This window comes from Chanos chanos, chromosome 14, assembly GCF_902362185.1.
Source record: "Chanos chanos chromosome 14, fChaCha1.1, whole genome shotgun sequence".
Lineage (NCBI taxonomy): Eukaryota > Metazoa > Chordata > Actinopteri > Gonorynchiformes > Chanidae > Chanos > Chanos chanos.
This window is the reverse complement of record NC_044508.1, coordinates 10,214,395-10,226,733: the sequence shown is the minus strand read 5'-3', so window position 1 is coordinate 10,226,733 and position 12,339 is coordinate 10,214,395. Positions and strand designations below refer to the sequence as shown.

Below are 12,339 nucleotides of genomic sequence, written 5' to 3'. Positions count from 1 at the left end.
TAGCAAAAGGAAGAAATCATTTACATGGTTTATTTAAAATGATACAATGCACACTTCATCAAAAGGCAACTTAAGAAATGTCAGAAAACATGAGGAGACAGCACAATCCATCTTGGAGACTGGGAATAAGCCAGTATGTTTCTGACTCATGGATGGTTGTTCTGTTGAGCCATGTGTTGAGATTTTGCAGGTCTTTGCAGGTGGTGCCTCTACTTCTGAGTGTGTTCCCTGGCTGTTCATTGTCAAACATCATGTCGAGTGACTATGGGCAAACAATCCAAACACAGCTAATGGACAGCATACAGGCATGCAAACAGAAAGGTCGTACTTTACCCAGGTGACTAAAGCTTGCATCACTCAGACATACTCACGCAGTTCTCCACATAGAGGTGTGAGTCATTTCTGTCCAAATCATTGTCTTTGTGTTATTTCATCTTCTATGTTATTCCAAATCTTCCAGTATTTAAATGATTTATTAATTTCTTTATTATGCTGACAAAATGTTTGTCAGATTGACTAATGGAGATGAGAGATTGCCCCTCCCTCAGGACTGTGACAGCCAATCAGCAGGGGATCATGTCATCTGTAGCAAATCAGAGTCCGAAAGCAAATTAAAACCCCATGTGGCACAACAAGGGTTGCACCGTCAGCCTCCTGAGGCCAAGCAGCAGGTACAGATATAAAACAAAAAAAAAACCCACATGCAAAACAGATGCAAGATCACTTTCAAATAAAAACATCTCGATGAAACCGACCAAGTGTTCCTTTATTACTCCAAAAATATCCTGGCATTGTTTCTAGCACTATTTGCACAGTTTGTATTTAACTTTTGTAAACATTACGTCTAGGATTAATTTGTAACTTTTGTTAAATACCCTGGAGTCACACAAATTCCATAAAGTTTTGATAGCTTATTGGTTTTGAGTTTCTGGGACTGAAATAATTTGTCTTGAGGGATTACTCTTTTAAATATTGAAAGACATTTTGCCATTATTCACAATGATATTTTAACTTTGGTCATTACTCAGACATTCACTCAGATGAACCTCTGAGGTTTCTGTGAATGGCCGTTGTCATAATACCTAAACCTTTCCAGATTTACTTACGCAGTCAAATTCTGTCTGTCACTAAATATATAAAGTTACAAAAGACTGAGTTTAAACAATGTTCAGTGCCAACTGAAGCTGGTTTTCATGTACTGACCAGAGGGAACATTTCTCGTTCCTTTCTTGTTGACTGAAGCAGGTGAACTGTGCTGCGAAAATGATCCGTAACCAGCAACGGTCCGTGCGATACGCTGGTCCCTGCCTGGTCCCTCCAGAGAACGCTGTGCTCGGCAGAAAAGAACAGCCTTGTGCGTGGGAGGAATTTGGGGGATTCGAATTTAACGGCTAATTGCAATGCCTCATTGCTAATGCTCCAATTAGCTACAGCTGTTGAAGAGTCACACACCTGGAATATGTTTCTCATAGACAAAAGCAGCGGTATGCTCGAAAAAGCAAAAATCAGTGTGAGGCTGCTCTCTTGTCCAGTAGAGGGCAGTACAGCTGCAAGAGTGTATGCAGCTGAGTAGATAATGTCGAGACAATTTATATAAGTTGCAATGCTGACATAATCATATGGTCCCTGTACACAGGGCATAGGTGTGTAACTCACTGGTAAGTGAAAGTAAGTCTTTCTTATATTTATTAGAGGCAAAAGCTGGATACAACAGACACAGATCACATAGGAATAGCAAAAGGTGTATATAGTGTAGGGCGTGTAGAAGATAAGAACATGGCATTTTACGCTTTAAAATAAGAAACTTTGCATTAGCAAAGTATAGAATAGCATTTTTATTATTAATTTTTATTGCCTTAGGCGAGTTGTTTTTGTTGATCAACAAATGGCAGTAAATTTTGTTTATCACAAACGTTGGTTGAGGTGCATACGTCAACCTTAAGTTAAGTTAAGTTAAGTCAAGTCTCCGTGATTGCACACACACACTGTGAACAGCGAGCAGTGAATTTGTCTCTGCATTTAACCCATCCAACACACCAGTAGTGAACACACACACCAGACGCGGGAGCAGTGGGCAGCATTCCTCTGCGTCCGGGGAGCATTAGGGTTAAGTGCCTTGCTCAAGGGCACACAGCCGTGGATGTTGGGCCTGGGAATCGAACCGGCAACCCTCTGGTCACAAGCTGAGCTAAATGACAGAATCAAATGATTAGATCAAATGAATCAGAATTTTTGTTCTCAGTGGATCTGAGGTTCTAAATTAATGAGGTAAGCTTAAGGTTTCAGATGAAAAGTAATTCAGAAAAGGAATTATTGTGCTGCTATCATATGTGATCTAATCTGTGAGTTCCACAGCCCAGTTGTTTTAGGGGCTGTTTTCTTCAGAACAGCAGTTACTGTCCTGTGTTAATCAGCAGCTGAGTGAACAGCTGATCCCTCCCTACTCACACACACACACACACACACCTCTCTCTCTCTCTCTCTCTCTCTCTCTCTCTCTCTCTCTCTCTCTCTCTCTTTCTCATACACTCATTTTCAGAGTTCGAACGTCAAACTCCAAACCCCCTGAGAAGAGTTCTGAAATATTTGACTCACTAACAATGGAATTTGTTGTTTTTAACTTTGTAATGATTTTTAATGACCCTCTCTTTTGGACACACCTGTGTTTCATACTGCTACTAATGGCCCAAGATGTTAACAGAATTTGGCATATCTCAGACCTCACTTGTATTTCTGTATTTTGAGTGAGAACAAAGTCATGTACTGTTCAAAAACAGTGCTACTCCTGATTAAAGCTCTTCCCAGACTTAAATACATATTAAATGGAAAATGTCTTTTGTAAGCTTTAAAATGTTTTACTTTTTTATAATAGAAGGCAGCAACTGTTTGGATTATGACAACAGGAGTGCAATGTAAGAAGGTGGCTTTTTTCTAAGATATTGAGCTAAAATCTGAGTTTATGTCATAATTACGACTAGAGGTGCAACACCACGTCAGCGTGATCTATCAGGGATTTAAAGTCACCCATACGACCGACTGTAATAGGTACCACAAAAATGATGGAAATTTACAAAAGAATAAGTGGCACAACTAATAGTTTAATATATTTGGTGAGCTGTTGTTAGAGGAGAGAGGTTATTTAGGTGAAGGTTGTTTTTATGAGAAGTAGAAATGAAATCTTAATGAACATAAGGTTGTTGGCCGTCCTGTGTGGGCTATCCAAGGTTCAGTTAATGGCATAGTTATTCATATATCCTTGTGAGAACTTATTGCTGAATATTGCTGCAGCCAAGGTGAAAACCCATAAACTCTTCACAAAGGATAAAGATGTGAGAACCAGACCATTAAAGGAGGAGCTTTGCACCTATACCAGCAAGGATCTGCTCTCAGTGTAACAGTCAGACTTAAAACCATGCAAACAGGGGTTTACGAGGTCAACACAGTGGTGTTGGTCTGCAAGTTGATGGGCAAAGGTTTACTGCTGGTCATTGCACTCATTTTGAGGAAACGTTACCGAGACGCTAGGGACAGAAGACAATACCGGGACAGTAATGAATGTGACAGGGAATTATTGCCTGTTAGATGATTGACAAGCACATCATCCAGCCAGTTAGAGGGATATTCACTTATCTGGTTTCGGGTTTAAGGTACAGCTAGATTTTCGTATTTTGAAGACATTCCTGATTTTTAAGATGACAGACATAAACTGAAAGACTGTTGTGGGCTTGATGTAGACAATAATCTCCAGGATTTTTGACACACACTCAGCTTTGTATTGATGAAGCTTGGTGGAGTTTCCTCAGACTGCATATATGTGAGGCAATAGCCCTGAACAAAGTGGTTTCTGACAGACAGTGGTCAAGAGCCCAAAAGTGCTTTACACTAGCATAATAAAAGTTTTGGGTTACTCTTTTGGCTGGGCTGAGGAGAAGGAGGCAGGAGAGACCATAGCCGCCAGCTTCCCCCCTAGACAAAAACACCTTTCTCTGGGCACAGGGGCTGGCGGCCCGACCTTCTGTCAAAAATCCTTGGTGGGCCAAAATTTCATTCATGTTTGGCTTGAGACTGTTGTGTCTAAAACATGCAGCATGGGTTTGTAATCTTTGGACAGTGCTAGCAGCACATGGAATGATTTCTCCTGAATGAATTTAAGTGACATTTGGCAAAGATAAAAAAAAAAAAAAGTGCTTATTAAGATGTTGATTGATTTTTCATTTTCTATTGATGGGTTGTGAAAAAAGAAAAAAAAAGAAAAAACCTCCACAAAGAGTTGGGAGCAAAAGAAAAAAGACATCTTATTTAAACTTCTTTATTTTCTTGTTTTCAAAAGACATGAAATTAAAAGTACACTTCAAATTAAATAATATTTTATTAAACAATTCAAATATTGACATAAATAAATATATTTACATAACATAGATACTTGTGAAAATATTTAAAGAAGAAGCTTCTATAAAATTTCCTGACTATAATGAAATAAGCACGTTAATTTCCACTTGCTGTTATTTATGACAGTGCAGTATTTGTTTATGGCATGATTTGATTCATTTTTGACAGGACTCAGAAATTTATACCAGATGACTTATTTGGCTCTCTGGGAAAAATATAAAGAAAAAAATGTGCTTTTTTACAGTCTTGTTTTCTTTTCAGAACTGGATTTAACTGTGTTAAACAATCATCTTTCTGACAGAAACATAGACTAGTGGTCCCTTTGGAGATACAATTGAAAGACAATTTATTCATCCTGGAGAGATAAAAAAAAAACAACTGTTTTTTTTTCCAGTCTGATTTTTAAAAACTTGTCTCACTAACCCTTTCACCACCCACTATGCATCAAATTGAGCAGCCTGGTGTCTTTCTTTATTCATCATTCAACAGCATCTACAACCCCCCCCCCCCCTAAATCTTGGAGCTGAGGTTGCAAAAGACACATTCAGAGTGCTAATTCTCTCAAAGCACAATGTCTTAAGCACCACATAGACTCTTTTAATATTTTTTGAATTGATCTTATTGTCCTTACTGGCTGGATCCTCTGCTAGCAGACACAATGAATGAATAGACATTACATGGTACGGGGCTGTGAGTGATGCAGCGGTAGGCCAGGACTGCAGGCCCTCATCCAGGGCTTTTGGGATGTGGTCCAGATCGTCCGGGAGTTCTTCTTCACAGCAGGTTGGGGCGTCTGCCAAGAGACAGAAAAGTTAGTAGAGTACTTAGCTTACCCACAAAAACAAGACTGTTTTGCAGGAAATACATCAGGTATATTATGAAAATTTACGAGTGGAGAAAAAAATTGATGATAAACCCTTTTTTTTTTTTTTTAAATAAAGGGGAGTTCAGATAAAAAAGGACCTCATACACAGCAGCAGAGGGTGTAACAGTTGAGCTTGGCAGGATTGCGTCCTGTCCCTGCAAAACGGTTCCTCTTTGGTAACAGCAGCACGAAAGATACAGCCAGAGACAGGTGATAAAAACTGTGTACATAGGCGTAGTCCCATTCCTACAGGTACAAAATGAGAGTAGTGTGTCATACTAAAGCAATCTAAACTCTCTTATGCTATAACCAAGGAATTTTTCCTGTCGGGCATTTCAGTCCTCTGACACCCAGAGGGAGCAATATGTGTTCAGTAGCGTCCTGTGGCTTCATTTATGCATTTTATGATGCGATACAGAGTGCTAACAGTGGGATGTGTTTGGGAAGTGTTTACTGTTACCTCAAAGTAGAAGCGCAGCATCAATGCAAGGGCGCCAAAGCAGCACCCGGGTCCCACTTGTTGTGTGTAGACACTTTTGTCTGGATACAGTCCCTTCTTTTCCTTCATTTTTTGCAGCTTGGATGGAAAATAATAAATGTATAAACATAGTTAACTTCATATAAAAAACAGAATATGTTCACAAAAACAGCTTCTACTCAGAGCTACTTGTGTATGGCTCCAGTGATGGGTATAAAGTAAATTTGGTTGGGTTCTTTTTTGAACACTGTCTGATAGTATTTGACTTTTTTGCTCAACAAGTGCTAATTACATTCTTGTGATTCTTATGAACCATTAGATGAATGATCATTGTTTGCCAACTTCCAGTTCTGGAGAAGCACTTTAGAGGATTTTTCTTCTTTCTAGTGAAACGCAAACACACCTGTCTCAACTTGTCTAAAAATCAGTAAGCCCTTGATTAGCTGAGTCAGATTAATTGATGGCTTGAATAAGTTAGTTGGCAGAGGTATATTGGTGCTTTGTTTGAAATTCTGTCGTAACTAATTTATTTACTCACCCATTTGACAGTGATCATCAGTACAGCTGTTCCAATAGGACCTGAGTATATTCCGTAACCCCAGCGGTCCTGATAAATCCGCACTGCTGTCGTAAGTACCCCAAACATGGTAAGGGTTGAACGTTTGGGCTCATCAAAATCTCCCAGTGCTAAATGGGGTCGAGAGGCACAAATGTGTTTACTCTCAACGTCGCTGAGTGGAATTCCATATATAAACAGCACACACGTTCTTAACATTGACACTGCTGCTTAAAGAGGCAATATGAGATTCTGACAAGAAGACATTTTTTACACATATACTTTTTTTCTTTCGAAGTGATCTCTGTTACTTGCTGAAAGGTGTTAAAGCAACATGGATTTTCTATGTGCTTTATTTTGAAGACCAAACCATTTAGTGGTTACCTTAATACTTCAAGCTGTCTAAAACAATTTGAAACTCCTGTAATACTAACCTCTGTAATTGCACAATTAGTTTATGGGAGCACTTCCTTGAGTTCTCATTTATTTCTCTTGGGAGGAAACATGGTCTTTGGAAGAATGTTTTATACAAAGTTCTACTCTGTTGTTTCCATGGATTAAAATCACATTTAAACTTTACACTTTTATCAGTGGTCTTGTCGTCTCCATATAATGTCGAAAGTGAAACAAGAGTGTTTCATCTAAAATTTGAGGAGCCCTAACTAATCTTTTCTAGCACAGTGATTATACATACCTAAAAGTGTGACCCACATAGAAATAGCCGTGCCATATACGGTGAAGTATTCCAGAATCTCATACTTCATAAAACAGAGAATGGATAGGCCAGGTCCATCACACGCATGATATATCTATGGGCAAACAGGTCAGTTGTGTTACAAAACTGCATTTGAATGTACTCATGTCAAATATACAATGGATGCAATAAAGCACGAAAAAATTCTCTTTTTGAATTAAACATGGATAAACAGTGACTTCTGTGTGGATAAGACAAGTTCTTTATCCTCAGGCAAAAATGCATAAAAGGCTGAATTTCTATTCAAACCCTCCATAAAAACATTCCTTTGCCACCTACACCAACATTTCAATATTGCAGTGTAATTTGCAATGTAACTGATCTTAAGCCAGATCAGTTACAGCTTCAAATGTACATAAACTAGATCATATTAGAAAAAACTATATTAGTTATCAAGTCATTAATAAGTGAAAGGAAAAGAAAACAAACTCATAATTAACAGATTCAAAGCAGACATAAACCTTCCAAAGACTTCTTTTGGATACTGAGCACATATTTCAGCTATTTTACCCAAAATTCCATTTTCAGTGCTGTCTGAAGGAGTTCCTCAAACAGCATAACATCACGTTTCAACACTCCAGACTGGACTCTTACCGCCGTGAAGAACATGGTGAAGAAGTAGACCATGGCCTCCATATGGAAGCCTCGCTTGGCAGCCACACTGGCAGTAGGTAAAAACACCAGACTGCTGATGGTCGGTAGAAGCATCTTGGCGATAAAAGCTCCCATCTTGGCTCTTGGGTATATGATTTCTTCAGCAGACGTTTGGAGACTCCACAGGTCCCTCCAAGCAGCAGAGAATCAACTAGGACTGTGGAGAGCAACTTGAAACACAAGCGCACACACACACATGCTCTCACACAGCTGACTGTCTTAAGGATCTTTAAAATTTAAATGGCAGAGAACAACAGCGGGGCACATGTGTGCAGTGTCATCAGAGTAGCAGCTGTGACTCAGAACTACCGGGAGAGAGAGAGAGAACATTCTCATGCATTTCTGACATTCTAGAATGCCAGCAGAGAAATACTAAGTAAAGACATTTAGACTGAACTGTACAGTGGGTTGTGCATAAACAACGGAAGCCCTTATGATGCACTATTTCACTATTCTACGTATTTTAAATAATTATCAGACATGATATCCAAGCTGATAGTTTTTTCCCCCATGTGTAAATCATTTAAGGTCAATAAGGAGATAACAAAATTAGATCATCAGTAAACTTAGGAGAATGACAAGTTAAATAGTAAGTGAATAACTGATGAATACTAGCATGACATTATCAATGTGCTTGAAATGGTCCATCTGAATACTGATTAAAGAATTTAATCAAGCAGAAGACCGCTGGGAGAGGGTTATGCAGCACACTTGGGATATACATTAATTTGTTGTATTTGAATAATTGCTCATGTTCAAATATTCTCCATTATTCCACCCCCTCATGGACTTGCTCACTTGGCCACTACTCTTAATTGATTGGATCAATGAAACCATGATAAAATCTCTGTGTCTCTATGAGGCGCCTATGTGATGTTTATTTCTATTGCTTCAACTCATTCAGTCCCGTTAAAACCTTTAGAGGCAAAAGACGCGACGTAAAAGAGCATGGTTTGAGTATTGGGTGAGAGCCCAATTCAATTCAACTAATTCAAATACATTTTCACCCAGGTCTGTCAGACAGTTAAGAGTTACAGTGAAGGCTTCCTTAGGTTGTATTACTTCAATCTGTTTCTTATTGGTCAAACTGGGTATTACCAGGATGAATCTCAGACATGTTGTTTCTTAAGACTGAATTGATCCTCAGACACAACGTCTCTTCTCTGGTATTGACATTGGCTTCACGAAGGGAATTTGCAACACCTGTATGCGTCACTGGTGCTCTTTTGACGTGAATGTGGTTCTGAATTTGAAAAAAAACTCTGATTGGTTAATATGAGGGAGAAGTTTGAGGTGTTCCCTCAATGCTGTTGACTTAAACATCAACAGGTCCCACCATTTGGTAGGCCTAAACCAGATGTAATATTTCAGCCAAATGTATAATTTGCTTATGTTAAGTCTAGACCAGAAGGTTATCAACCAATGAGATGGCTTTGAGTGAAAAGTAACACAGTGTGCTAGGTGCCACTCTTTGGAATACCACAAAGCATAGCTTGATACTTATTGTTTGCTAGGATTATGAAGTCTCAAAGTTAGATGTTAAAATGTACCCTGGTGTTAAACTTCTTCTTTGACTGTTCAGCTCTATACCTTTGTTCCAACCCTAATCACTCAATCTTTATCCTTATCCCATCCTTGAATTCCCCACTCCCTCACACTATACAACTGTAGCCTAGCTTTTTAGATGGACCCCTTGAGTCCCTCCTGTACTACGTCTATCTATCAGTATCATTCATTTAGTAAAGGTCTGGAACAGAAGAGCTGTGAAGATAAACACCACAGAGGATTTGTACTGAAGTAATGATTATATACATAAAACTGTGAAACAAATGCCATAACTCACTGCAACATTCAATTCAATCAATCAGCTAAAGTTTTGTGTATTACAACATTCATCAACGCACACAAGACACGATTACTCAATTACGTAAACCACAAGCTTTTCATGGCTTAGTTCTCATGGTCCAAGTTTTCTCCTAATATGACTGTGTTTGGTTTTGCAGTCATTTTAAGAGGCCTTGTTTTGTTATTTGGAGAATGAGGGGATAGTCCAACCAAGGGCAACAGTTGTCCTATCTTTTCAGCTGTTGCACCTGCCTGTGGGACTCCAGAAGAACACAAAGGGTACAGTGTGGTGCGGGACACACACACCCCATGTCTGGCATTCCATGAGTCACTCAAGTGTAATCTGATTACCTCGGGAAAACAAAAAAGACACAAGGCACATCTTACCCATGCTTAGGGTTTTGAGTTGGACTGAGGAGACTCGACGGGATTCAGCTTGTACACTTTCACCTTTACTGGAATGTCAGACCTGCTTTCTCAGACGTAAAAAGGTCAGAGGTTACTGTCGCTAGCTGCTCCGTGTGAGAGAAGAAAAATGAGACCGCATCATCACTTTCTCTCTGTGTCTGATCTTTCCAAACATGGTTAGATTCTAACAGGAATTCCACCAAAGCAGAATGCATTGAGCAGCCATGCAGAGTCAGCAAGACCAGTCAATTTTATTTAAGGTGCTATCACAAGGCAAAGCTTGTCCATTAGAAGGGAAGATTATGAGTGCTTTTACTGACTCGTGAAAGAAATGTTTACTTAAATTGTCTGTTGAACGGGTGAAATCTCACACTGCCAGAACCTTTTCCTCTAATAAGCAGACAATGCTGTCTCTTGGGCTTCCAATCATGTTCTTTTCTTGTATTATGACCTAGTTAGAAAACTACTGTCTCATGCTGATTCAGAGCATGACTTTTCAAATGCTGATGGTTAATATATGAACTATTCTTAGATAAAATACTCAAGGGGACTTCAGGGGCCGCTTTTTCAGTAAGCCCGTGTCATGTTAAGAGTTCAGCAGCTGGCTAGACAACCACAGCTAGCAAAGCTGTAACTCACTGAGGTTAGTCATGTACATTGAGGCAGGAGTCTATCAGATGGATTTTGCATATTGTCAGTGGGATCATTTTTTTTACTGGAAAGTATATGTACCTACATGACTCAACGCGCGCGCGCGCACACACACACACACACACACACACACACACACACACACACACACAAATGCTGTCAGCGCAATATTTTAAATGACAGTATTATTATTGTTGTTGTCGTCATCATCATCATCACCATCATCATCATTATTACTATTTATTATTATTGTAATTCGTAGTAGTAGTAGTAGTAGTAGTAGTAGTAGTACTAGTGCTTATCATTAACAGATATTCTGAAAAAAACCCCAAGACAAAACAAACAACAACAAAAAACCAAACTAAACATCTAAACAAAATGATCTTTTATGTGGTACAACTAATACAGAGTAGCACTTTTATATGGTGCATTAAAAAAAAAAGCCCTTGAGAGGAAAACCAGTCTCCCTGACATGTTCAGTTGCAGTTTAATACCTGAGTTCTCTCTGCAAAGGCAATGACAACACACGGGAGGCAGCCAAATATTTGTTTGATTGATGCTAAGGTTTCAGACACAGACTAAACTTCAGGCACCCAGTTCTTTGCCACAATATGTAAGTATAATAGAGTGTCAAAAAAAAATGAATCATTTTACCATGATTCTTCTACGTATTCTTTTGTCTAACAGTAATATTGTTAGATTTCTTTTTTTTTTTTGTCTCTTTTGAGTTAAGTCTGAAACCTTTCACAAGAAGAGTGATTATTTTAATGTCAAGCACGTTGACACAGTGGACGACAAAAGATTAATGCTGAGACTCACTCTCTCTACACTGATCAAGAAATCCAAGCAGATCAGTCTTTTAAATGGACTGGGCAGGTTATCATACACTGCTATATAGTTAACATAACTTTAATCTATTGACTAGAAAAATAAAATATATAAATGCATTGTTGGTTAGATTTAAATGAACTGAAGTAAAACCATGATTCAGTTTTCTCCGGCCACCTCCAAACAAATGTATGGGATTTCTTTTCCTGCATGAGTAGCTGCTATGAAGTTTTATTTAAGACCTTTTCACTTGGTTTCTCTGCGTTACTTAACATTTTTTTTTTTTCCATCTTTAGCTTTGGGATTTTTTTTTTAATATTTCCTCCTGTGTGTTTATAACAACCAATATGTCTCTGGAGAATTTTTCCCACACAACACCTCACCTTGGAAGCATTGAAGTCCTTCTAAAACACTTTCCCACTGTTTGCTGCCTCGTAATTTTGGGTTTTTTAAAGAGCAACCCATTCCTCCAGACTTGCAGACTGTGCAAATCTCCTGAACTATGTCTATCACCATACAAATCTGTGGTTGAGAGGAGTGTTTGATTGAGCTCTTAGCATAGCAAAGCGTCCCTAATGCACAGAGCAGACACACGGGCAGCAGAGCAAACATGTGGTCTTTAAATGCAGACGTCACAAGCAGGCATGGTGGTCTCAGCTATCTGCCTATGCAGCCCAAACTTTTTCTGTCTTTATCTCTCTCTTTCTCTCTCTGAATTTCTATGACCCATTATTAGAGGCATTTCTTTTTCTTTTTCTGTCTCTCACCCTCCCTCTCTCGCTCTGTCTGTGGTTTATCGGTTCCACCATCTAATTGTGAACATCTTTCATTGTCTTTTAGTGCACTGTCAATTCTCTTCTCCTCCTCTCCTCTGCTCTACTCTAAATGCACCTCTCTCTCTCTCTCTCTCT

The 12,339-nt window shown here is 38.9% G+C and overlaps 1 protein-coding gene across 1 annotated transcript; it reads right to left on the bottom strand.

Annotated features, from left to right (window-relative positions):
• Positions 1-5,353: 5,353 nt before the first annotated feature.
• mymk (myomaker, myoblast fusion factor) lies at positions 5,354-7,771 on the bottom strand. The gene is made up of 5 exons (XM_030792032.1): positions 7,637-7,771; positions 6,983-7,097; positions 6,271-6,419; positions 5,715-5,831; positions 5,354-5,500 (listed from the first exon to the last, which is right to left on the bottom strand). Exons 1-5 carry the CDS (start codon positions 7,769-7,771, stop codon positions 5,354-5,356), a joined length of 663 nt encoding a protein of 220 aa, XP_030647892.1.
• Positions 7,772-12,339: the final 4,568 nt, after the last annotated feature.